The 23,716-nt window shown below is 43.5% G+C and overlaps 1 protein-coding gene across 5 annotated transcripts in view; it reads left to right on the forward strand.

Moving 5' to 3' along the window:
- The window catches only part of ASTN2 (astrotactin 2), an 813,615-nt gene that overhangs the window by 492,651 nt on the left and 297,248 nt on the right, over positions 1–23,716 (forward strand). For all 5 annotated transcript variants that reach the window (XM_053921242.2, XM_053921245.2, XM_053921243.2 and 2 more), the window contains 2 exons: positions 1,846–2,012; positions 18,084–18,272. In XM_053921242.2, coding sequence (XP_053777217.1) covers positions 1,846–2,012; positions 18,084–18,272 — 356 coding nt within the window. The remainder of the gene's footprint in view (positions 1–1,845; positions 2,013–18,083; positions 18,273–23,716) is intronic.

Genomic DNA, 23,716 nt, shown 5'->3' on the forward strand with positions numbered 1-23,716 from the left:
AACAAAAGTGGTAGGGAATAAGAGGAGGATGGGAAAACCTGTGAGTAATCCCCTGCCCCACATATGGGCTGTTACCTGCTGAGAAGGTCAGTTGTTCCTTCCAGTGCTCGTCCCCAAGTCTCTGCAGACAGACAGACCCAGCCCCAGTACTAGCAAATGGCTCCGAACAACCCTATGACCAGGTGCCCTCCTGCCTAACAGTGAGTGTTCCTAGACAAGCAGAGACCTTCTCTGAGCTTGTATTAATATGTACAGCACTTCGCTCACATGGAAAATTGATTTTTTCTTTTTAAGCACAAAATGTGGCTAGTTTTATAACCTTTCTGCAGTTTGACAAAGGCCATTTATAACCCGCTTTCTCCCTCACCCTCCCTGACGCCAGTCTCAAATGTCTTGAAGAACTCTGTCTTGCATTTGTAATTATGAATTCTTCTTAAGCAAAATTTAATTTCCAAGAGGGCTGACCTTTTGTGTGTGACTGTGGGTTTCGTAAATTAATTTGTGTGTGTGTGTTGTTATTGATGTCGGTCGGGAGCAGGGGGACAGGGGAGCTGGCTGGGAGGGGGGAGTACATTGGGAGGGCGTTTTAATCAGCTGTGCTCAGTGATGGATGGGGAGGGCTGGGCCCCGGGTGTTAATCTTTGTGGACAGGAAATGCCAGCAAGGTGACTGAAATGAAAACCTGGTGCTTCGTTCTCTCTCCCAAACACAGAGAGTTGAAACGGCTTCCCCTTCTGCTGGACTGCAGATGAGTTCAGCCTCATCCAGTGATGGAAAACTAAATTAAATAAAGTGCCAGTTGTCCCTGCAATGTGAGATCTTCCTTTCACAGGGCACTTAGCTGGTGCCAGGCACGCCTTTGTCTGAGGTCACTCGAGGTTGGGATCACTGAGGTTTCTTAGGGTCCGGAGGGCGACTGCTTGGCTGTGTGGAGGAGTGTGCCCATCGCTGGGCTGCGCGCCTCGACTGTCAGCTTAGGGAAGATTCAAGTCATTGTCGTTGTTTGGAAATCATTGAGGTACTTAAGCTGGAGAGTGATGCTACTTAGGAATACCGGTCCGATGGCCATTAGGAGGATGGTGTGGAGGAGGCTGGGCTGGAGGCCAGCAAACTGGTCAGGAGGCCTTCGAAAGCTCCTGCTGTGAGTCTGCAGGTACCTCATTTAGGGCCCCAGGCACAAGGATGGTGAAGGGACAAATTTATGACAGGAAGGAAGAGAACTCACATCTGATGGGTACAAATTGGTGTCAAATTTTGAAGTAAGGTGGACACCTCCATGATCTAACTTCAGCTTCTAGGTGTGGGTGCTGTGCCCATTTCACAGATAAGGAAGCTGAGGCTCAAACAGGGTATCTTGCCCCGGATCACATAGGGAGAAGGGGAAGAACTTGAAGTTAAACTCATATTGGGTAGGAGCTCTGTAAGATATATTACCCGGCTGCCTCTCCAAGTGACCTTTATAGCAGCAGACCTTATTCAACAATTATGATCACAATAATCAGGATGATCCCAGCAATGTCAATATTAATAGCAGCTAATATTTGCTACCTAGTTGCCCCATGAACCACAGCATGCTAAGCTCTTTGTGGACATTATCTCTCATTATTCTCACAGTTCTGTGAGGCAGATACTGACAAAAGTCCCATTTTCCAGGTGGGTACACTGAGGTTTAGAGAGGAAAAGGGATTTGTCCAAGACCACACAACTGTTAGTTGGCCAAAGGAAACTTTGAACTTGCCTCATAGGCACCCAGCCCATGTACCTTTTCAGAAGGTGGGAGGAGAGGGTGTGATGGACCCGCCACCTCCTCAGCCGTGACCCCCCTGTCGCTTTCTCTCTGAGCAGTGTCCCGAGGAGCTGAGGCCCATGAAGGACGGCTCCGGCTGCTACGACCACTCCAAAGGCATCGACTGCTCTGATGGCTTCAATGGTGGCTGCGAGCAGCTGTGCCTGCAGCAGACTCTGCCTTTGCCCTATGATGCCACCTCCAGCACCATCTTCATGTTCTGCGGGTGAGTGTCCCGAGGCCCAGCCAGGCCCCTCACAGGGCCAGGGGTGCAGAGCAAAGGTCTGGAACGACAGCGTGGCCAGGCTGGGCCTGACCTTCAATGGAGTGGTCTTTTTGCCTCTGCCCTCACAGCCCAAAAGGCAGGTGGCAAGAAAATATATATACATATATATTTTTTACACATATATATGTATATGTGTGTATATATATATCTTCCTGATGGGTACTGGGAGGAAGAATAAATAACTGGTTAGTAATTACAATAAATGTAATGCATGCCCAGCCTGCATCCTAAGGTCAGGGTTAGTTTCTACTGAAGCCTCCTGCCCCTTCTGCGCCCCCTGCAGGCCTGGTCAGTGCAGTTAGGAGCCAAATGCAGGCACCATGAAGGCTTCACTAAGAAATGGGCAGGTGTGGTGTTAAGAACACAGGCTTGGCCCAGGCCTTCAAGTCCAGGTCTGCAGGAATCTGGCAGCACCAAGTTCAGGGCTTAGCCTCTCCGTGCCCTGAGGCCCTTGGCGGTAGGGATAATTAACTGGGGAAGGGGACATGGAAAGGAAACAATACAGACAAATGCTAAGAACTCAGTGGACTTTTAAAATCAGCCTGAGACAGAAGGAAGGCTCACACGCCTACCAACTTGCTGAGTGGCCTGGGACAAGTCACTTTCCCTCTCTGGGCCACAGTTTGACCACCAGTGGAGCAATAATGCCTACCCTTTCTTCCAGTTTACCTTGTTTTCCATGACCGAGGACTCAGGGTCCGTTACCCCTTCACACATAGCATCTAGCACAGTGTTCGATCTTCAGCAGTCACTCAAAAAAATGGCAGCCCTTTTTCTTTTCGGGGGATGTCTTCGTATGAGAAAATGTCTTCATCTTTTGACATTCTGTGACTCAGAAAAATAAGCCCATGCTCAGTGGGAATGTTAGTCACTGAAGTATATGCTCAGTGTACTGCTGAGACAGAAAAGCAGAAAAAAGGCCTGGAACAACCTTGACAGTCTTGCCTGTTACAGAAAGCAGGGTGGGTGGAGGAATGTGTATGGGTTTAATTTCAGTTTAACAGAAAATTAGTTTCACCTGCTTGTTTCTAATCTGCAGGGTCCAGTTTTCCTTGTGGGGCTTATTCCAGGTTTCCCTCTCTGCTCCAGTTACACTTGGGACTGCAGGGGCCCTCTAGCAGGGGTTGGAGGAACCCACCTGAGGCCCTAGATATGTATCAGTAAAATAAACAAGCAATAAATTAGTGTGTGCAAACCTGAATTTATAGCAGTCTCTCCTCAGCTTAAGTGACTGCAGAGCAGTGCTGGGTAAATCATGCATGGGCTGAGATTGGAGGCTTGAATGCAGAATCAGATGAGTTCTTATCATCGTTGTTTTTCTTTCTGTGTGCTTTGGGGGAGGTGGCCTTCTGTTGCAAAAAACCACAGTGACAGCACAGTGACAGTAGTAGTGACTTTGACTTAGAAACTATCGCTACCCTCTGTCCATAGCACACTGCCATGGTCAAGGGGAAGGAATCCATCAGTAGACTTGGGTTCTGATCCTAGCTCTCCACCGCTGAATCTCTCAGACACTGGCCCCCTGGCCTTCAGTTTCCTCATCTCTAAAATTTTCATAATATCTACTTCACTATAATGGTGGTTGGGAAGAGTGCAAAGTTACTGTACATTTAATCAAACTCCATGAAGGGTAAGGAATGTACCCAAGGTCATGTGGCTAGTAATGTAGTTGTACCACCTCTTGGCTGTGTGACCTTGAACAAACTGTTTAATGTCTCCATGCCTCAGTGTCCTCCTCTGCAAAGTTAGGGATAATAATAGTTGTTATGAGGACTAAAGCCACTGCATTAATTCCATCACAGTGTACATGCATATGTGTAAATTCCTGTGACAGTAGCCCCCCACTTGCTCAGTGACCATAGGTGCTCTCCTCGTGGCTTTCAGGTCTGTGACACAAGGGGGAACTACCCTTTCTTACAGGGAAAGGTCTCTGAAAGTCAAAATTAAACTGAATGAGTGGGAGTAGGCCATGAATTATTGCAGTCCATTTAAATGCTGATAAACAGGACAAAAAAGGAAATAAAACCCACGTTCCCTAAAACCAACTGTACTGTCAGTACATTTTGAAAATTGTCTATTAAGGATGCAAATGAGAAGTTAACCACACTTGTTAGGAGCGCCATAAACAAAACGATGAAAGCTATTAGCAGGTGCTTGTGCAAAAGTTGATCCAAAGAGATGGCATGCCCTCAGCAGGTGCATGGATAATGCTGACTGTGGAAGTGCTGACTGGCGTGGCTCAGCTGGCTGGGCATCTTCCCACAGAGCGAAAGGTCACCAGTTGGATTCCTGGTCAGGGCACATGCCTGGCTTGTGGTTTTGGTCCTCGGTTGGAGCGTGTAGGAGAGAGATAGCTGATTGATGTTTCTCTCCCTCTCTCCCTCCCTTCCCTTCTCTGTAAAAATAAATAACTAAATAAAATAGTTTTTAAAAAAAAAAAAAAAAGCAGTGGTACATTTACACAGTGGAACACAACTCAGCGGGAAAAAAAAAGGGAAATCTTACCTTTTGTGACGGCACGGATGGACCTGCAGAGTATTATGCTAAGTGAAATAAGCCATCAGAGAAAGACAAATATTATAGATGTCACTCAGACGTGGAATCTGATGACCAAACTGAACTAATGAACGAAATAGAAAGACTCTTAGATACAGAAAACAGACTGACAGCCATCAGAGGGGAGGGGGTTGGGGGTCTGGGTAAAAAACAGTAAAGGGATTGAGCAACAAAACAAAACAAACAACCTTATATATACAGACACAGCATAGTGAGGACCAGAGGCAAAGCGGGGTGGAGGAGGCGGATGAGGGCGAGGGGGGGTAAATGTTGACAGAAGGAGACTTGACTTTGGGTGGTGAACACAATACAGTATGCAGATGATACATGATAGAATTGTACACTTGAAACCTGTATAATTTTATTAACCAGTGTCACCCCAATAAATTCAATAAAAAATTTTTAAAAAAAAGTGAAAAGGAAAAGGAAGTGGCATGCTACTGAATTAAGCAAGAAAACAAACCCTCATTCAAAAGGACCTTCTCAACTTGCTTGAAGCCCTTTGAGCCTGAGTTTCAGGTTCAATACACCCACTTGCAGCCAAGTTAATAATAACAAATAATACTTATTAAGTGCTACTCTGTGCCATGACCGGGCTGTGTGTGGTTTACATTAGCCCATGTTCTAGTAACAACTCTTCAAGGGAGGTACTATTACGATCCCCTTTACTGTCAAGAAAACCAGGCACAGAGAGGCTCAGTGACCTGCCCAAAGTCACACAGCTGGTAAGTGGGGGCATCGGATTCAAACCCAGGCTTGTGGCGTCAGTCTCAGTGAAGACAGATTTAAACTCATTTGCTGGCGGCAGGCCACTCCCAGCCCTATGGTTTCGAGCCATTACTAAACTTCTGAGCTTCCTCTTTCAAGTAGAATCAGGTGTGACTGTAGCGCCATTGTGGAGATTAAATGCAATGAGATACGCACAAGGGCTGGCACGCTCCAGCACTCAGTAAGTGGTAGTTACAATTAGCCTCATAGGTATGAAGCCATCTCATTTAATCATTCAGTGATTAAATTGTATGTATCTCTATCTCCAACACCTACAACAGTGCCTGACACATAGTAGGTGCTCTGTTAGAAGTTGTTAAGTGAAGCTCCTTAGTTAACATGGCTAGGGCAGTCCTTCCCAGTCCGGCCTTTCTGACTGCATTGCTAGCTAGGTTCCTCGTTCCTGAATTAGGCCTCTGGGCTTTGGCTTCTGGGGTTTTGATAACATTGTTCCCTCTGCATCTCCCCTCCTCCTCCTCTGTATCCTCACCTTTTGTCTGTGGCTCCTCAGCTTGGACAGCTCTGTGTCATCTCCAAGTGTTGGTGCAGACGTCACCTTCTCCAGTGAGACTTCTCTGAGCCCCATGGGTTGCGTGGGGGAGAGGTGCAGTTACTGTGGAGCTGGATCATAGGGTACCTCCCCCGTTCATGTGGGTACTATGTAAATATTGGCTCAGTAATTATTGAGTGGGGCCAGGCCATGCAAAGAAAGGACTTTTTAGTGTCTTATTTTGCTTTGTATTCTTTCATTTCTACTCATGAAACCCTCTTGCAAGGGAAAGGTCCATTTACCTTTGACCTTGACTTCTAATTTGTTCCCATGAAATATTGGCACCTCTTGTAGGACCTCTGGCTAGCTGCCCTGGTTATCAGCCCCTAGCCAGGTCAACTTCCCCAAAAGTGAGTAAAGAATCCTTTCTCCGGGTCACTTAGCGCCCCCAACCCTGTACTTCTTCTCTTTGTGGTATAGCCCCACTTATCTGTTGACTTACCTGTGTTTTACCTGTTTCTAGTCTGGCCTCAGTCACACTGTGAACACCCCGTGAGCAGAGACTGGGTCTGAGTCACCTGCGTGTCCCCACTGTCATTTTCCACTGCTTGACTCCACCACTGCTCCCCTTCTTCAAAATCATAATTGTTGAATTAAGGAATTCATCCACCTGAGATCTGTTTCACCTACTCTGCGCCCAGTCCTCTGTGTGATGCTGAGCATGCAGAGAAGTATTGAGCGCAAGCCTGTGCCCACTGGGGACAAAGGAGGCATTGGGGACAGGGGGCTGAGCCACACTTGGTCCTGATGGATGGTGATAGAGCACAGGTGCCTGAATGGTAGAGAGAAGCTGGTGGATTTGAGAAAGGTTGATAAGGTCATTGGATACTAAGCTGAGGCACTTAGAATGAAATCTTACAGGTGCGGGAACATTACTTTCCCCTAAGACCTTGGCAAGTTACCTAGCAACCATATTTGCTCCGTGGGTGTTTACAGTGTATACTGTGTATTCTTTCAAGAGAAGTTAATATTATTCACATAAATCCAACCTGTAAAAAAATGTATAATATAAAGATAGCACCTATCCGAGCCATTTGTAAGGAGGGAAAGGGTGAGAGAGAAAATGGTTTCAGGAGCCCGAAATGGGAGAGTGTCTCGAGATGACATAAATTTAACTCTATGCTAAATTTATATTGTCCTTGCTTGAGGAAAGGAAGGCTGTGTTTGTTTGGTTTTTCCCAGAGGGTATACACGTTTTCCTGACTTAATTCGCTAAGAAAGATGTTTCCTCCATGCCTGTGTAAGAAATAGGGAGAATGTCATCAACATTTTTGAAGTTTCAGCATTTCTCAGGTCGTTTAGAGGAGGAAATGGAGGGGTCTCACAGACAGCCAGAGGTACAGTTGGGATAGGTGGCATCCCAAGCTGCTCTCTTCTAATTTGAATGTTTAATGTGTTTAAGTGGAGTTTAACTAAAAAAATGTACTGAAAATGTATTTTAAAACACGAGCTCAAAAAGCATGTCCAGCCTCAAATAGTAGCCTATCTGCTTAGTGTCATTTTTAAGTGACTTTAAGGAGAGGAGATAAGTATATATATTTTATATCCATCACTAGATGGAAATTGTTTATTTTCATTGCCAAAGCTGAGCCTGCACTAATAGCAGACAGCAGAATGGAGACAGCAATTCAATCTTGACTCTTACTAACTAGATGCAGAGGCGTGGGGACACTCATTCAGGTCCCTGTTTTATTGTAGTTTCCAGCTTTTGGGTTGGACCCGCGATATGACTTCTGATTGAAGGATGCGGAATTCACCTCTCATAGTCAACATAGAACAGTTTACCTCTCACGGTTAACATAGAACATCCACGTGTCAAACAGGTTCTTCTCAAACATTGCCACCTCGTGTTCTTCGCTGTTTGAAATATTTTCAAAAGTTCAGTGTAAGACATATTCCCAGGCAATTGTTCAGGCAGGTGTTGTCTGGTGTGGGTTTTATACAACGTTAGTTCCATGAGCTGCTTAAAGACAAAAAAGGGAAGCTTCGTGATGAAGCCCGTCTGGGAAATCCGCACTCTGGGGGCCTCCCGAAGGTTCACAGCATATCTGGGGACAGTGAAGGCTCTGACAAGTCCTGCAGTGGTAAAACACTTATTCCACCGGTTCTAAAGTTCCCGTGTGTTCTGCGTTTTGACATCCCTGAAGTTATGATATATTTTACTGTTGGTATTTTGACAAAGTTTATTAGCGACTTTTTTTTCATTTTTGGTGTTAACTGAAATACTAGGGTTTCTTATAAGTTTTGGAGGTCTTCAGGTAGATACAACATGTTACATAATTTAGCCTGAAGTTCCTCATGGAATTATGTTTCTTCTTTTAACTTCCCTTTCCTTCCCTCTTTTCTAAAGAATATCCTTGAGTATATTACCTTCAAAATAGCCCTTCTAGAGACTCTAATTTTGCCCTGGCTTGGTGGCTTAGTTGGTCAGAGCGTCGCCCTGATACAGCAAAGTTGCAGGTTCAATCCCTGGTCAAGATACGTACAAGAAGCAACCAAGGAATGCGTAAGTAAGTGGAACAACAAATTGATGCTTCTCTCTGTTTCTCTGTCTCTATCTCTGTCTCTCTCCCTCTCCCTCACACTCCCTTCCTTTCTCTTTGTCCCTCTCTCTTTTCTCCTCTCTCAATAAAATCAATAAATTAAAAAATAAAAACAATAAATAATAGTGTTCACAGCTGGGCAGCCATCTGTGATTGACACACGGAGGTGGGGGAAAAAGAAACTCTAAATTTTTCCCATGAGGGAAGCCTTCAGATGGAGCCTTCTCTGAGAACAGGTTCACTGAACTGCATTTTGGCTCGTGCAGCCTCGGGTGATCCCAAGGACCTTCACGAGAGAGACTCCTGTGACATTGGTTAGTGGGGTTCATATGGTACTGGGTCATAGCTGCTAGGACCCAGAGGGTCCTGGTCCTGATGCCCCTGGGGTGGGGGGAATTTCTCCTAGGTGTCAGGACCAGTAAAGCTCAGAAGCCTCTGTTTCTCTCTTGCCTTGGTGGCAGGATTCTTAGATTCATCCCCAGCATTGGTCCACGTCTATATTACGTACAGTTTCTTGAGCTCTTCTTGCCTTTCGCTTTTCTCTCTCCTTAATTTTTTCTAGGATCTTGTTCCCTTCCTTGTTTAAAAATAAATAGTTTCTAACACAGACATGTCAATAAATAATTGATTCCATAAACCACTGAGGAATGAATGAGTGAGTGACGGAGCAAATACACGAATGAATAAACAAATAGTCTGTTTTGGGGATTTGTATAAATGCCATTCTCTGTAGGTCCCAGTTTCCTCTTTTGAAAAACAAGCAGATTGGAAGAAGTTATCTGTGCTGAAGTGGAACAGGCACTGGATTTGGAGTAAGAAGATCCAAGTCAAGACCCTGGCTTTTCTACAGGGTTCATGAGATCTTGGTCAAGGAATTTAAAATGCTAAGCCTCAGGGTCCTCAGGGACAAGGTTGAAATGAAAGTACCCATTTCGGGATGTTGCCTTAAGGATTAAGTAAAAGATGCTCCTGACCGAGCACAAATACGGTTTTATGGTACAGTCTCTCAAGTTGCATCATAGTTCTAGTGCTCTCTGTACTGTGATGGGTATGTTAAGGGTAACACATTCGTTGTCTTCAGCTAACATGCCCAGTTTGTATCTTTGCACTTATTTTGTTTTTTTTTTCATTGTGGCATATGTATAAATACAGTTTCATGCAGATATTGGCAGGTTTCCTGTGAGCCAACACTCTTTAGAATTTCTGTAAGAAAATCTCCCAGACGACAGAGTGTTCTAAAGGAGCTCTATATTTATGTCATTTGATACAAAAATAAGATTAAAAAAAAAAGAAACCAACAACTAAACAGGCCTTTGCATAAATCATCTTGTGCCCTAAGGTGGCTTGAGGGAGCAAGTTGCTCACGTTTCAAAACTGACAGGAACATTAGCCTTTGTGAGTCCCTATTTTTTTTCTCCCTGCGTCTCTTAGAATCTTACTAACTTCCCCAGGCCTTTCATCCCCCTTCCTTCCTCTCCTGCTCTGCCAGAATCCTTTCCTACCCCCAGGCAAAGGAGAATCACCATGAACCTACAGTTGTAATAGGGCTAAAAGCACACACACACCTCTCAAGCACAGTCATACTCCCACGCCCTGAAATATGGACTCCCAGGTGAAGTTCCTACCACCACTATTGACATGGCATAGCTCCATGGGCAAGTCCTGTAAATTCTCCACACCTTAGTTTTCCTACCTGACATTGGAAGCTGCACCTGTCTGTGAAGGCTATGCATTAATTTCCTAATGCCTCTGCGATAAATTACCACAAATTTTGTGGCTTGAAACAACACAGATTTATTATTTTACAGCTTTGGCAGTCAGAGTGCCTAAAATCTAGGCACTGGCGAGACTTCAAGGCCAGAGACACAGTCTCTCTCTCTCTTTCTCTCCATCCCCCCTTCCTCCCTCCTGCTTCCAAGTTGCATCTCATTCTCTGACTGACACTCTTGTCTACCTCTTAAGCTCTTATAAGTCTCCTTATGATTACACTGAGCTCACCAAGATAATTCAGGATAATCTTCCCATCTCAGAATTCTTAGTCATACCTGCAAAATTCCTTTTGCCATGTAGAGTAACATATTCACAGGTCCTGGGGATTAGGACATGGACAATTTTTGTGGACCATTATTCTGTCTACCACAGGTTGTAATAAGGAGCAAATTGGGTCATGTACAGAAAAAAATTATACTGTACTGTGGAATCATGAATGCATGGCTGAGCTTTGCATGTGTGTACATGTGTGCACACACATGTGCATATATGTATATATTTAACTTATATGTAATGTGTGTAAATTCATATATTTACACATGTGTATATGTGTATAACATTTTCAATGAATGGTACATAGAAGTTCCCAATCATGTAGTCTGAATAAATTTTTTTTAAGTGAAGAGTCAAAGAAGGACGGCTCTGAAGACTTTAAGAAACCTAGATCTAGAGACGAGCCACAAGCCAAGATCTGAGAACCCCTGGAAATAAATTTACATTCCTTGGAAAGGGTCACTGGGCTAGTAGATCAGATCATAACAGCAGAGTCATAACCACACTAACCATCACAGTAGCTGATGCATTCACTGGCCCCTATGGGATAGACACTGTGTTATCCTTTACGTGTGTTATCCTTTACGTTAGTTATCTCAAATTCTCACATCAGCTCTGTGGTAGGGATTAATATTTCTCCCATTTAGTAGATTATGACACTGAGGCCTGGAGTAGTTTACAGATTTCATCAGGGTCATATATATAGCTGGGAGGTGATACAGCCTCAGTTTAAGGTCAGGTTTAATTAGATCCAAAATATGAACCTGACACCTTGTGTCCTCCTTAAGTTAGGGGTATGAAATCTCAATAAGTTCATCAAAGTAGAAATTGTACATGCCACATTCTCAGACTAGGATGCAATACTGTCCAACATTAACAACATCTAGCGTACAAGTGAATCTGTCTACTTGTGAATTACAAAAGGATAACCTTCTCAGTAACACTTGGGTCAGGAAAAGCACAGACTCAAATCACCGTCTCTCGAAAAAGGAGCAGGAGCTGGAAGGCTGCATATCCATCCAGCTCACTGTGTGGGCAAAGTCATAGTCAGGAGCCCTATGGCGTTTATTGAGGAGCAAGAAAGATTGAAAATAAGCAAGTGAAGGCTTCCACTCAAGGGGCCAAAAAGGAATTTCAAAACAAAGTCAAAGACAGCAGTGGGAAGGAATTAATACAAATAAAAGCCAAGATAAATGAAATAGGAAAAAAAGTAAAAGGCGCCTCATCAATAAAATGAAAAGGCCGGTTCAAAGGAGAGAGAAACAGAGAACATAAATAAGCACATTAGAAATGAACTAGAGATGTAACCATAGAAGCACAGAAGATAAAACAGATTTAATGAGGATACTGTATACAACTCTATACTAATACATTTGAAAGTCCTGATAAAATGCAGTGTTTTCTTAGAAAATATAAATTCCCAAATTTGAGTCATGATGCTCCAGAAAATCTAACTAGACAGATAACATAAAATGAACTGATAGGAGAGCTAAATAACTGCGATTGAAAAGAAGACACCAAGCCCAGGGGGTTGTAGGCAGGCCCTACCAAAGCATCGAGGAGCGGATAACCACTGTCTTACACGAAGTGACCCAGAGAAAGGGAGTAAAAAGACAGTGTTCTAATATATTCAAAATGCTCAGATAATTCTAATACCCACACTGGCCAAATATATACTTATCCGTCTAGAAAAATCTGTAGACATATTAGAACTGATGTGGTCCTTGTATGGTAGGATGAAAAATCAATGTACAAAAGTCAGTAATAGCTTTGCTCAATGTCAGCAATAACTCACTAGAAAATATAAGGGAAAACATAAGAGAAAAACTGATCTTATTCCTGAAGTGGAAAAGACTGTAATAATGGAAGCTATATGTTTTTCACACTATATTCCAAACATAACTCATTTAATCCTAACAGCGGTGCTATGAGGTGGGACTTATCATAGTGAACAAAGTACAGAGAGGTTAAGCATTTTGTTCAAGGTCACACAGTCAATAAGTGAGAGAACCAGGATCTAGATTCTGGTGGTCTGGTAGTCTGCATCCAAAACACATGTTTGTAATATCTAGAGCACAGTGCATCACACAAATACCTATGAAGGACCACTCCCCACAAGATACGTGCAAGAGCTTTATGATCAAAAGTCAATGCCTTTAGTGAAGGGTTTAAAGGAACTTTCCATAAATGGAGATGCAAACTATGTTTTCTGAATTACAAGACTCACAACTGTAAAGATGCCGCATCAGTCAGGGTAAGAGAAGCTATAGTGTGCTAGCAAAGGACCCTCCCAAACCAGAAGCTTGCACACGAAGGTTAGTGCATTGTCCATGCAAGGTCCACTGTGATCAGGCAGCCTTCTCCATCCTGCAGCATGCATCTAGATCACCGGGTCTCCGAGCTGGTCATAGCAAGAGAAGAGAGGGCTTGGGAGACACACAGACTGTTTGAAAGAGCTGGGTGTGCCAGTGACTTGTACCATTTCAGCACAGACTCCATCCTTCACAATCCTGTCACATGGTCCCTCCAACCCAACTGCAAGGGAGGCTCAGAACCGGAGTCTACAGTGCATGTCCAGGAAGAGGACCCTACGTGGTGACGCCATGTCTGCCACAGTGGTCAGCAGTGCCCAGCACAGAGTTGGCTGTCAATACACATTTCTTAAAGGAAAAAAATAATTAAACAATCCTCCAATTTACTCTGCAAATGCAATGCAGTACCACCCCAAATTCCACTAGGGTTTTACAAGGAACTTTACAAGCCCACTCAGAAATTCATCTAAAGAGAAAAATGAGTAAGAACAGTGAGAAAACTTTGAACAGAAAATTAGTGTGCGTGATGGGGAGGAGACTTACTTTGTTATACCCAAACCACAATACATAAAGCTGTAGTAATTAAACTAGGGTAGAATTATTGCAGAAATACATAGAGATGTAGTATATGACAAAATAGCATTTCAAACCAGTGAAAAGATGGGCCCTTCAGATAATTATTATTTATTATAAAAATAATTAAGTTAAAATAACCACTTCCACCACGCACAAAATTTAATTCCACAGATTAAATAACTAACGATGTGAAAACTATATGTATTAGAAGAATATACAGAAAGATGTTTCATCATTTATAGTTCCCTAAGCATTGCACAAATTTCAGAAGCAATGACTTCTGAAATTTTAGAGAGGCTGTCAGATGTCAAAAGCAAGATTAAAATACAAATACCAACTGGAAGAAAATTTCAATATATATGGAAGGAAAAGGGTCACTTCACAAAATTTGCAAAACAGGTATGAGCCAGTGAGGAAAACGACAAGCATTACAATAGACAACGATCGAAGCATGTGGCGGGACAGTCTGCAGGAGGAGAAATGTGCATGACCCTGGCACAAAAAGATGATGAACCTATCAGTAATTAGGGAAATGCAAATCCACATACGAGTGAGTTATTTTCCTCCTTCCCAAATTGGCCCTAATGAACATGAAAAATGTGGGCAACGGGCTCCTCATTCATCAGTGACAGAACTGTAAACTCGTAGAGTCTCTTCAGACAGTCATTTTAGATCTATCCAAATTTTGAAATTCCTAAATCATTGACCCAGCAATTCCTCTTCTAAGAATCTCTTTTACAGAAACACACCCAAGTGCAGTGATATATGCACAAAGATCTTTATTGTGGCACTGTTTGTGATAGCAAATAGCTATAAACAACCCAAGTGTCTATCAATAAAGATTAGCTAAAAGCATTATGGTACGTTTATACTGTGCAATGCCAAATAGCCATTAAAAAGATAGATCTCTGTGAATGCTGATTTGAAAAGTTGTTCAAGAAGTAGTATTAGGTACAAATTCTTGTCTCACTAGATATTCTGTCCAGAAAAAGTCCAGCCATTGTTAATATAATGAGAATGGTTTGTGGGACATCTATGTAACCTGGCAGCCAAGGAGAGTAGACTGGAATGCACATGCGTGAACAATGATGACTTCACTGTATTAGTGGGGGTGGTAGATGCTGTCGAGTGGGCATGTGTACTGTGTGGCTGTCACATTCAAAATGACTGAGCAAGTAGAGCAACAAATCTGCATCAAATTTTACATTCAGCTTTAACATTCCTCCCTGGAAACTATTCAGGTGACTCAGAAGGCTGCAGCAATGGGTAACTGGTGATTAGCAGCTTTATCACGACAATGTGCCCACTCATGCATCACGTCTGGTACAGAGTTTTTTGGTGAAACATTAAATCACCCAGGTGACTCAGCCCCGCTACAGCCCAGATTTGGTGCCCTGCAACTTCTGGTTTTTCTCAAAACTAAAATCACCTTTGAAAGGGAAGAGATTTCAGACCATTGATGAGATTCAAGAAAATATGACAGGGCAGCTGATGGCGATTGAGGGAACTGTGCCAAGTCCCAAGGTGCCAACTTTGATGGGGACTTATGCATCATTGTCCTCTGTACAGTGCTTCTTGTATCTTCTTCAATAAATGTCTCCATTTCTCATTTACATGGTTGGATATTTCCTGGACAGACCATTTTATCAATCTAATGTATTTAATAGGTATCTTTAAATACATTAATAAAACTGGAAGAATACATAATAGTTAACAATGATGAGCACTGGAATAGGAAGTTAGAATATATGTGGAATGGGAAGTGAAGAACTTCCACATTTTACTCTGTAGACTCCAATAATATTTAATCATTTACAACAAAAGTGTAATTATTCGAGTGTGTGTGTGTGTGTTTGTCTCAATCTTCACATAGAAGATTGAGAGCCAGCTCTATTTAATAAACTATTTCTCACATTTGCTGGTAACCTCCTAACGTAAATGGATGGATTCAGACTTCATCACTCATGTTCTCTGTATGTTTATATAACTCACTTTTATCTGTACTGCAACTCTACTAAAGGAGAGTTACTTTGTTCTCTGTATGTTTATATAACTCACTTTTGTCTGAACTGCAACTCTACGAAAGGAGAGTTACTTTAATTTAACAAATGCAAAAGAAAGGAAAGTCGACTTGACCAGGGCACCAGGACAGGCCTTCTAAGATCTTTCCATTGCACTTTGGGCAAGAGCATGTAAACACTAGGAAGATAATAACTGTGTCTGTGCAATAAACTGGGGGGTAGAGGAGAGCAGAAGAGTGACAGCTTGCTTCGTGCATGAGGTGTTCCTGGCTTTTCATTGGAGCCATCCTGGGTCAAGTTTTTGGCTCTGCCTTTAGTTGGGTTTTTCGTCTTTTGTACCAGCTACCGGTTCTTGCAACCTGAGAAGATTTTCTACCCAAACCTTCTCACAGAGACCCTTCCTTCTTTCATGTGAGTGCCTGAGGGTCTTTGGACTCAGATTCAGTAGATCTTTGCTCCACCTCATGGAAGAAAGGCAAACAAGAGACTGCTTGCTTTCTACTGCCTGCAACAGGAACAGGCTGACCAGGGTCATATCTTGTAAATAGTAACAGCTGGATTTGGAGAAACAAGAGTAGAAAAAGATGCCTTGGTTGTTACACAGACCTGGATCCGAATGCCAGCTTTGCCATTTATGGTGTGACATGCTTTATTTCTTGGCTCCTCACTCTGCTTCTGTGTAAAAAGCAGGAATGACCAGAACTGAGACCTTTTTTATGGTTAGAAAAAAGATATGCAAAGTATCCAGTGGACATTATATGCTCAATAAATAGAAACACCACCATTGTCACCATTACTATAGTTCTTTTGTTAAATGCCTTGCAATTTCTAATTGTTTTTGCTACCAATGTATCATGGGACCTCTGTGGGGGGTGCTGTGTCTGTGCCCCACCCTCCCACCCCCCAATCTGTCACAGATAAGAATAAGTATACCAAGGCATGATCTGCTTGGGAAGGAAAGATGTCCAGTCTCTCAGAGAAGGGCCAGGAGCCTTTTCCTCAATGGACTTTTATTGGGTTCAATTCGCACAGGAATACAGGTAAAGCTCATCAATCCTTGTCAGGCTGTAATGACCAAACAATAGATAACATTCAAAGAACTCTGAGGGCTTATTCTGAGTCAGGGTCAGTTAGCTAAAGGGCTATAAGACTTTGGGAAACAAACTCATTTCAGGCTTGGACCCTTATCATTTAAATTGAGGGTATTAGCAGAGCAGGTTGCACAGGATTTTATGCATTCTTTCTTAGGCCTGATGGCCCTGGGGAACCTGCCCTTGTTAGTACAGGGCCACACCCACTTCTGGCATTGTTTCAGGCTTAAGTCAGGTGGGGGATGCGGGCAGCCAAGAAATGAGGAGACTTTTTACAGATAGAATGAGGACTCAGGCTATGTCAAAGGTGAGGGGTGAGGGTCTATCACCCCCTTTATCCATAGTCCCCCAAGTCCTTCCCTGATGGGCTCCTTTACAACCATGCCCATCTTAGATCATCCCTCCCTTGAGGAATCTTACTTGTCATTGGCTAACCAGTCATCCACCAGGGGCCAAGCAGGGTAAAGTAAAGGGGGCAGAGGCATGGTCCCTGCCAGGAAGATAAGCTTTGTCTCCTTAGTGGCTTATGGTCCCAAGGTCTTTTACTCAGCCTTAGCCATTGGGGTTACAGCTTCCAAAACCAGGCAGGGCGGTTCCCAACAGACCTCCTAGCACCCTAGTAAATTAAGGTAAAATAGGAGTGTCTATCCCATTTCACAGATGAGGGAATGAGATGGAAGAAGTTAAATGACTTACTAGGGGATCAGTTAGGTCCAAGGGAACAAAGATGATGTTTACATAATCTCTCCAGTTGTGTGGCTCTTGTTTATTACGTGCACCCTGTCCCTAATGCCTAGCAAAGGACCACAAAGAGGTGGACGCTCAAAGAATTCCGGTTTCTGGGTTGATTTTTCAGGGGCCAATTTTTCTGCTTCCTCCTTTCTCCCCATGCCTCTCTGAGAGATTTTTTTTCCTACTGCAAACCTCAAAATTGCAAGTATTGTTTCCACATCCCATTCAGCTGCCTGTTTGGTCCATCGAGGAGCCCATCCCGCCTCAAAGGGCCCGTCTGCTGTCAGGCTTGGGTAGTTACAGACCAGCAGAGGCTGCTAACGTAGCTAATTGAACAGAAACAGCAGCAGCTGCACACGCACTGTCAGTGGTCCTGGAAGGATCACCTCCGAGCTACAAGCACAATAAAAACCTTGTTTTTGCAATCGTCTTCAGCCTTCGTCGACAGATTCACTGGGAATAGATTCTGGTTTGAGGAACTAGTTGATAATTCCCAGTGAATTGGTCTGTCATGCTTTTAAAAGTCTGTGTGTTCATGGAAAACAGTTTTTAACTTTGCTTTGTGTGGGGATGTGCGCTCTGGGTTCCCCCTCGACTCTGCCAAAACGTCACAAATGACTTTCCTCGAATTTACCAATTTGCAGGATTAATGTGCTTTTCTCAAGGCACCTGTGCCCCAGATAGACTCCAGCCAGAATAGCTGTCTCCCTTTCTAAACTCTGACCTGTTTTGCAGGCCAAAGAGGCCTTGGTTTTAGGTCACGTCCAGTGTGGGCACCCAGCACGCGGAGCTAACTCTCGGCTCTGTTTTATCACGCAGTTGTGTGGAGGAGTACAAGCTGGCTCCTGATGGAAAATCCTGCCTAATGCTCTCAGATGTCTGCGAGGGCCCCAAGTGCCTCAAAGCTGACTCCAAATTCAACGACACCCTCTTTGGAGAGATGCTACATGGTTACAACAACCGGACTCAGCATGTGAACCAAGGCCAAGTCTTCCAGATGACCTTTAGGTATGGGGCAGACACTTGCACTTCATTGGTTGAGTTACCCAAAATATGGTTGGGGGAGGAGCTACGGGACCCATTGAATAGAGCCCTTTTACACTGGCAAGCATCTCCCACTCGCCGATACCCACCTATGAGGTGTTAGAAGTTAGAACAATTCAGTCCACGAGGTTCCTTTTCCACCAGCCTAGCCCTTATTTATCCCATTTTTCTAACTCTGTCTACATATTTTAAATTTAATATTAAATCATCCCGTAAGTACAGGTAATGGATTTTTTAAAAAATAATTAATCTTTCAGTCTATTACAAAAGAGGTGTCCTGTGTAGACTATTCAAGCAGTTCAAAAATAAAGACATTTAATGAAGCAGAAAATAAAATCACCCTCACCCATAAATACACAGAATTAACGTTTTCTTGAACATTCTTACAGCACCGCTCTCTCGCCCTCCTCCTCTCTCTATCTGCACATTGTGCATGCACACACATGCGCACAAAATCTCAGTAAAGCTGGTTAGATACGGCTTTTCCCCCAACAATATGTCAAGGGCCTGTCTCCCTGTTAACAAATGCAGAGGCATATGAGGAATTAAAAGATGAGACTACTCTCTTATGAGAGCAGACAGAACGGGGACTGGGTTGGCCAAATTATATGACGATTAGACAGGCAGTCCGATTGTGAAAGGCTTCCTGGGAAAGTCGGAGACACTGGAGCTGTTCTATCTGGGGAAGAAAGACCTTGGGTGGGAGGTATTCATGCCTCAGAATCTGAAGAGCCATAATATGGTAGAGTGAGAAGAATTGTTCCATGTATAAGAAGTTATTATCTTTTTAACAACACAATGATACTTTCAGACAGTTTTGCATGAATATGTGACAGGATATTATCACAAAGCAGGATTCTTCCCACCATTTGAGGTTATATCAACAGAAATCAGAACTAATAAGAAACATCACAATAATCACCATCCTTATTCCATCATCTAATTATTATTAGTGGTAATTGCAGTAGGAGTGGTAATACTAGCTACTATTTATTAAGAATTGCTATATATCAGGCTTTTATAATAATAATAATAACAACAATAATAGCCGCTAACATTTCTTCAGCACATGCTGAGAGCATTCTAAGCCCGTGTAATCCATTATTTTATGTAATCCTCAAAGGGTCTTAGGAAGCAGGGGCTATTATTATCCCCTTCATACAGATAAGAAATGGAAATGTTAAGTGACATTCCCAAACCCCCCTTCCAGGAGGTGAGGGGGCCAGGAGAATGCCATTTAAACTTCATTAGTAAAACCCTTTGAGGCACTGTGACCTTCATTTTACAACAGAAAAGTTAACACCAGCCAGGTAAAGTGATTTTCTCAAGGTCACCATCTCCTGAGAGAGATGCGAGTCTTGCTGACTCCAAAGGCTCGCTCTTGTTCTCTAATTCAACACCTCATTATCTCCTATTTCAGAGAACTAGAATGGAACCGTGAATTCCCTAAAATCATTCACCTATGTAGCTATCACATGCTCTTTGAGCATCTCATATGCCCCAGGTACCATGCTGGTAAATTGGGATACAATGGAAAATGAGAGGAAAATGGATCCGTACCCTGCGGTGCTAGGTAGTGTGTGTGTGTGTGTGTGTGTGTGATTGTGATCTTCTGCGTTCACTTAATTTGTGGTAGGTACGATGAAGTTAAGTTGTGGGTTCCAGGAAAGCAATTAACAGCAGGATCTAATTTAGTTTAGAGAGTGGAGGGAGCACATCTGTTGGACTAGAGAACAATAATAAGGCTTTGGAGTCTACTTTGCAGATGAAGTAGTTATTTAACTAACACCTGGAAGATGCGGGGGAGTTAGCCTTGGAAAAGGCTCCAAGCAGAGACAGATATTCTAAGAAGGAAAAGTCAAATTGGTTGACTTGAGGGAATGAAGTCTGGTGAGGTTGCCACTGAGCAGATGAGGAAAGCAAGGTAGGAAGTGAAGCCCGGCCCGAGCAGGAAGCAGTGGCCGATCATGGGAGTCTTGCAGGCCTAGTTTTTATTCTCATAGCAAATGGGAGGACTCTTAAATGGTTAAGGGAGGAGAGCATGTCAGGATTGCGCTGTAGTTTTCAGCCTCATAGTAGCTGCTTGGGAAGGAGACGCTGGTGAGGGCGGGGTGGGAAAGAGTGAAATGGAGGGTCAATTAGGTGTCTGTTGTTGAAGCCACACGAGACTGTTGGTGACTTCAAGCAGGATGATGGGAACACTACTGAAGGTAAAAAGGAATATTGGCAGATAGTTGTGAGGTATAATGGACAAGGTCCAATGAGCAGTTGCAGGCAAAAGGGTAAGGTTGAAGAAGGAATCAAAGGTGATAAAGTGATTGGCAGCCACACAGCAATTTAGTGGCAGAGTCAAGCCCTCCAATTTCCAGCAAATTGCTTTGTACTACTCAGACGCTCAAGCAGAGGTGGAATGCCACCTTATTGGAAAAACTCTCGGACAAATTTAAGGACAATCTGGATGAACTACTCAATACAGAGATTGTAAAATACTGGTTTTCTACAGTATTTTAAAAATAAAATCTCTGAAATTGTCTTGAATATTATGATGGATAGGATAATGCTATGTGGGACCCAAAAGAAAAAAAAATAAAGAAATTGTCCCTTGCTTTAGAGAAAGGAGTTTATAAGCTTGCAGATAACACATGGTATTGAAAAAAATGTCTGGAAATTTAATTTGCTATGTGGTGTTCCAAGGAATGCCGGGGGTCTCCGGAGAGTTCCCATGTGAAGCCTTTTGAAAGGAATTACAAGGAATAATTTGTGGTTCCATGTACATTTTTGGATTCTTTGTTCCAGTTCTATGAAAAACACCATTGGCATTTTGATAGGAATTATCTTGAATCAGTAGATTGCTTTGAGTGGTATGGACATTTTCATGACCATGGTATATGCTTCCATTCATTTGTATCTACTTCAATTACTTTCCTCAGTGTCTTAGAATTTTTTGAGCACAGATCTTTTACCTCCTTGGTTAAATGTTTTCCGAGGTATTTTATTGTTTGATGCAATTGTAAATGGGATTGTTTCTTTTATTTTCTTTTTCTGATAGTTCATTATAGGTATATAAAAATGTAACCAATTTCCTGATAAAGGGCTTCTCAGAGGATGAGGCCTGTGAATTGGAGTTTGAAGACAGAGAAGAGCCAGAGGGGCATTTTCCTGTCCAGGAAGGAGCCCACAGAACCCCAGACAGATGGATACGCAGGAAGGGGAGTTGAGAAAACAGATCTCCAGGCAGACTCGGCTCCAAATCCTGGTCCCACATGTGACAAGCAGAGTCTTCTTGCCTCCTCTTTAAAAAGAGATGTTTTATCAGATGCTAGGCACATGTATCTTTTATATAGTTTGATTTTTTACAGCAACTACCAGAGAGGCTACTTGTGATAAATGGTCAAAGGCACTAGCTCTCATTCTATGTGTGAAGATTAACTTGGTCCAAAAGGAGGATCCACATTGGATTGTGAGATGCTAGATTGAAAAGGGGCTTCATGGAACCCAAGGATCTCATTGTATATGTGAAGGGACTTGGTTAAGGCCACAAGGCATGTCACTGCAGAACAAGCCCATGACTGCAGATCTCCTGATGGACTGGATTGCGTGCCTTCCCACTACCCATGCGCTGCTCAGCAAGACAGAGCTTGGCTCCCTGGGCTGGCCTGTGAGTCTTCAGGCTCAGACAGAATGTTATCCCATCGGGAGTTTTTATTCAGCCTCAAACTCTCTGTTCCTTGGCCCAAACCATTCAGTTTCAGGTTGTCTCTGTGAATAGGCAGGATCTGTGTCTGCCCTGATTTGCTCATGGAGGGGAGTAGAGTGAAGAAACCCCACTTTCTCTTTGACAACAGCCTCAAGATTTAGAGAACTCCCCAGACTACCATTATATTACAGTAGCCCCTTTCTCTTCAGCTCTATCATCCTTGGCTTTGGTTAAATGTTCTTTGCCATTATTTCCTTCTCCAGACCATGCCAGCTCTTGGAGCCACATGCTAAGGCAGTTGACTTCCACCGTGCAGCTTCTGATGAGTCTACGTTTATCTCTTTCAAGTCTCCCTTCATGAGCCCCTTCATGAGACAGAGCATGGGGTTGGGGGGAGGATTGGGGGTATCTGCAGCTCCCTTGTCCTCCAAGTTCCAGAAATTAGTCCTGCAAAGTTTTCAGCATCAAAGGCAGTTGTCATTTCTCCCCTTCTTCTCCTCCTTTCCCTCTCTCCTCCAAGTAATCTCTAGTCCAGCCCTCCAGAGTAGCCGGCAGGCACCCCACCAGCTGGCCTGCCATATGCCTCATTTCCTGACAACTTTCTGGCTCGGGATTGCAAACTCTCCACCAGCTAAAGAGTCTCCTTTGTGACAGCTACAACTCTGCTTTGTTCTTCCCCCTGCCCCTGCCTGGATCCCACACCCAGCAACTGCTGAGAGAAGACCGGTCTGCATTCTATGTCCTCTCTAGAATCTCCAAAAAAGCAACCTGGATTTCTGCTTCTCAAAAAGTCTTACATTCTAAGTTTCCAAACTGGGCACGCAGTTAAAGCTTAACTAGTTCAGAACTACGTCCTTGTGGTACAGATGGAGAAACTGAGGCCCAGGAAAGAATATAATGTGTCCAATGCTCATCGCAATTTGGGTCCCTTCAGAGACTAAAAGGTAGTATCTGTGACTCCCAAAACATTTTTCTGGTTTCAGGTTGTGTCGTAAGGGATGCATATAACTTCTAAATACCTGTTAGTTGCATGTGGTGAGAAGAGCCACCTGGTTTATCCCTGCTGTCAGCAGAGAGGGAAGACCAGGTGCCATGGAAAGATGTCAGATTCCTAACTGAGGAGGGACGGGAGCAGAGGCACCCCCAGGGGCAAGATGCTGCAATGATCCCATCCTGGCCACCTCAACAGGTTGCTCCATGCAGGCTGTAGCCTGTCGCTGCAGATGAGCATGTAGAGATGTTTATAACCCTGACAAGTCCAGGATTTACCAGCCAGCCACCGTGCATGAAGATGAAGGGTGGCACTCACTAAGAGATGCACACAGAAAGGCAGAGGTAGGGCAAGAGTAGTCCTGATAAAGAGAAGCAGAGAGACAACGTGGAGACCGGGGGGCGAGACCAAGATAGAGGAGGCATTCAGTAAGAGTCTGTGTGACAGGAGGAGAGAAGGACAAGCATAGAAAGAATTAAAGCCATGTAGATCAGGGACAGGGTTAAAGAGATGAGGGGACAGTGGGGGAAAGGTTTGGAAAGGAGTGTAAGAGAGGAAGGTTCAAGGAGAGACCTGCAATGATAGAGAAAAAAGACCCACTGGTCATAGTAAAGTCACAAGGGAACTTATCTTCAGGAGGGAAGGAGGGTTATTTTAAGAGACTGGCTGGTGCTAGGAGAGAGCCCTGGATTAGGAATCAAGTTTAGCTGGAGATGAATG

The sequence above is a fragment of the Desmodus rotundus genome, chromosome 1 (assembly GCF_022682495.2).
Source record: "Desmodus rotundus isolate HL8 chromosome 1, HLdesRot8A.1, whole genome shotgun sequence".
NCBI classification, from domain to species: domain Eukaryota; kingdom Metazoa; phylum Chordata; class Mammalia; order Chiroptera; family Phyllostomidae; genus Desmodus; species Desmodus rotundus.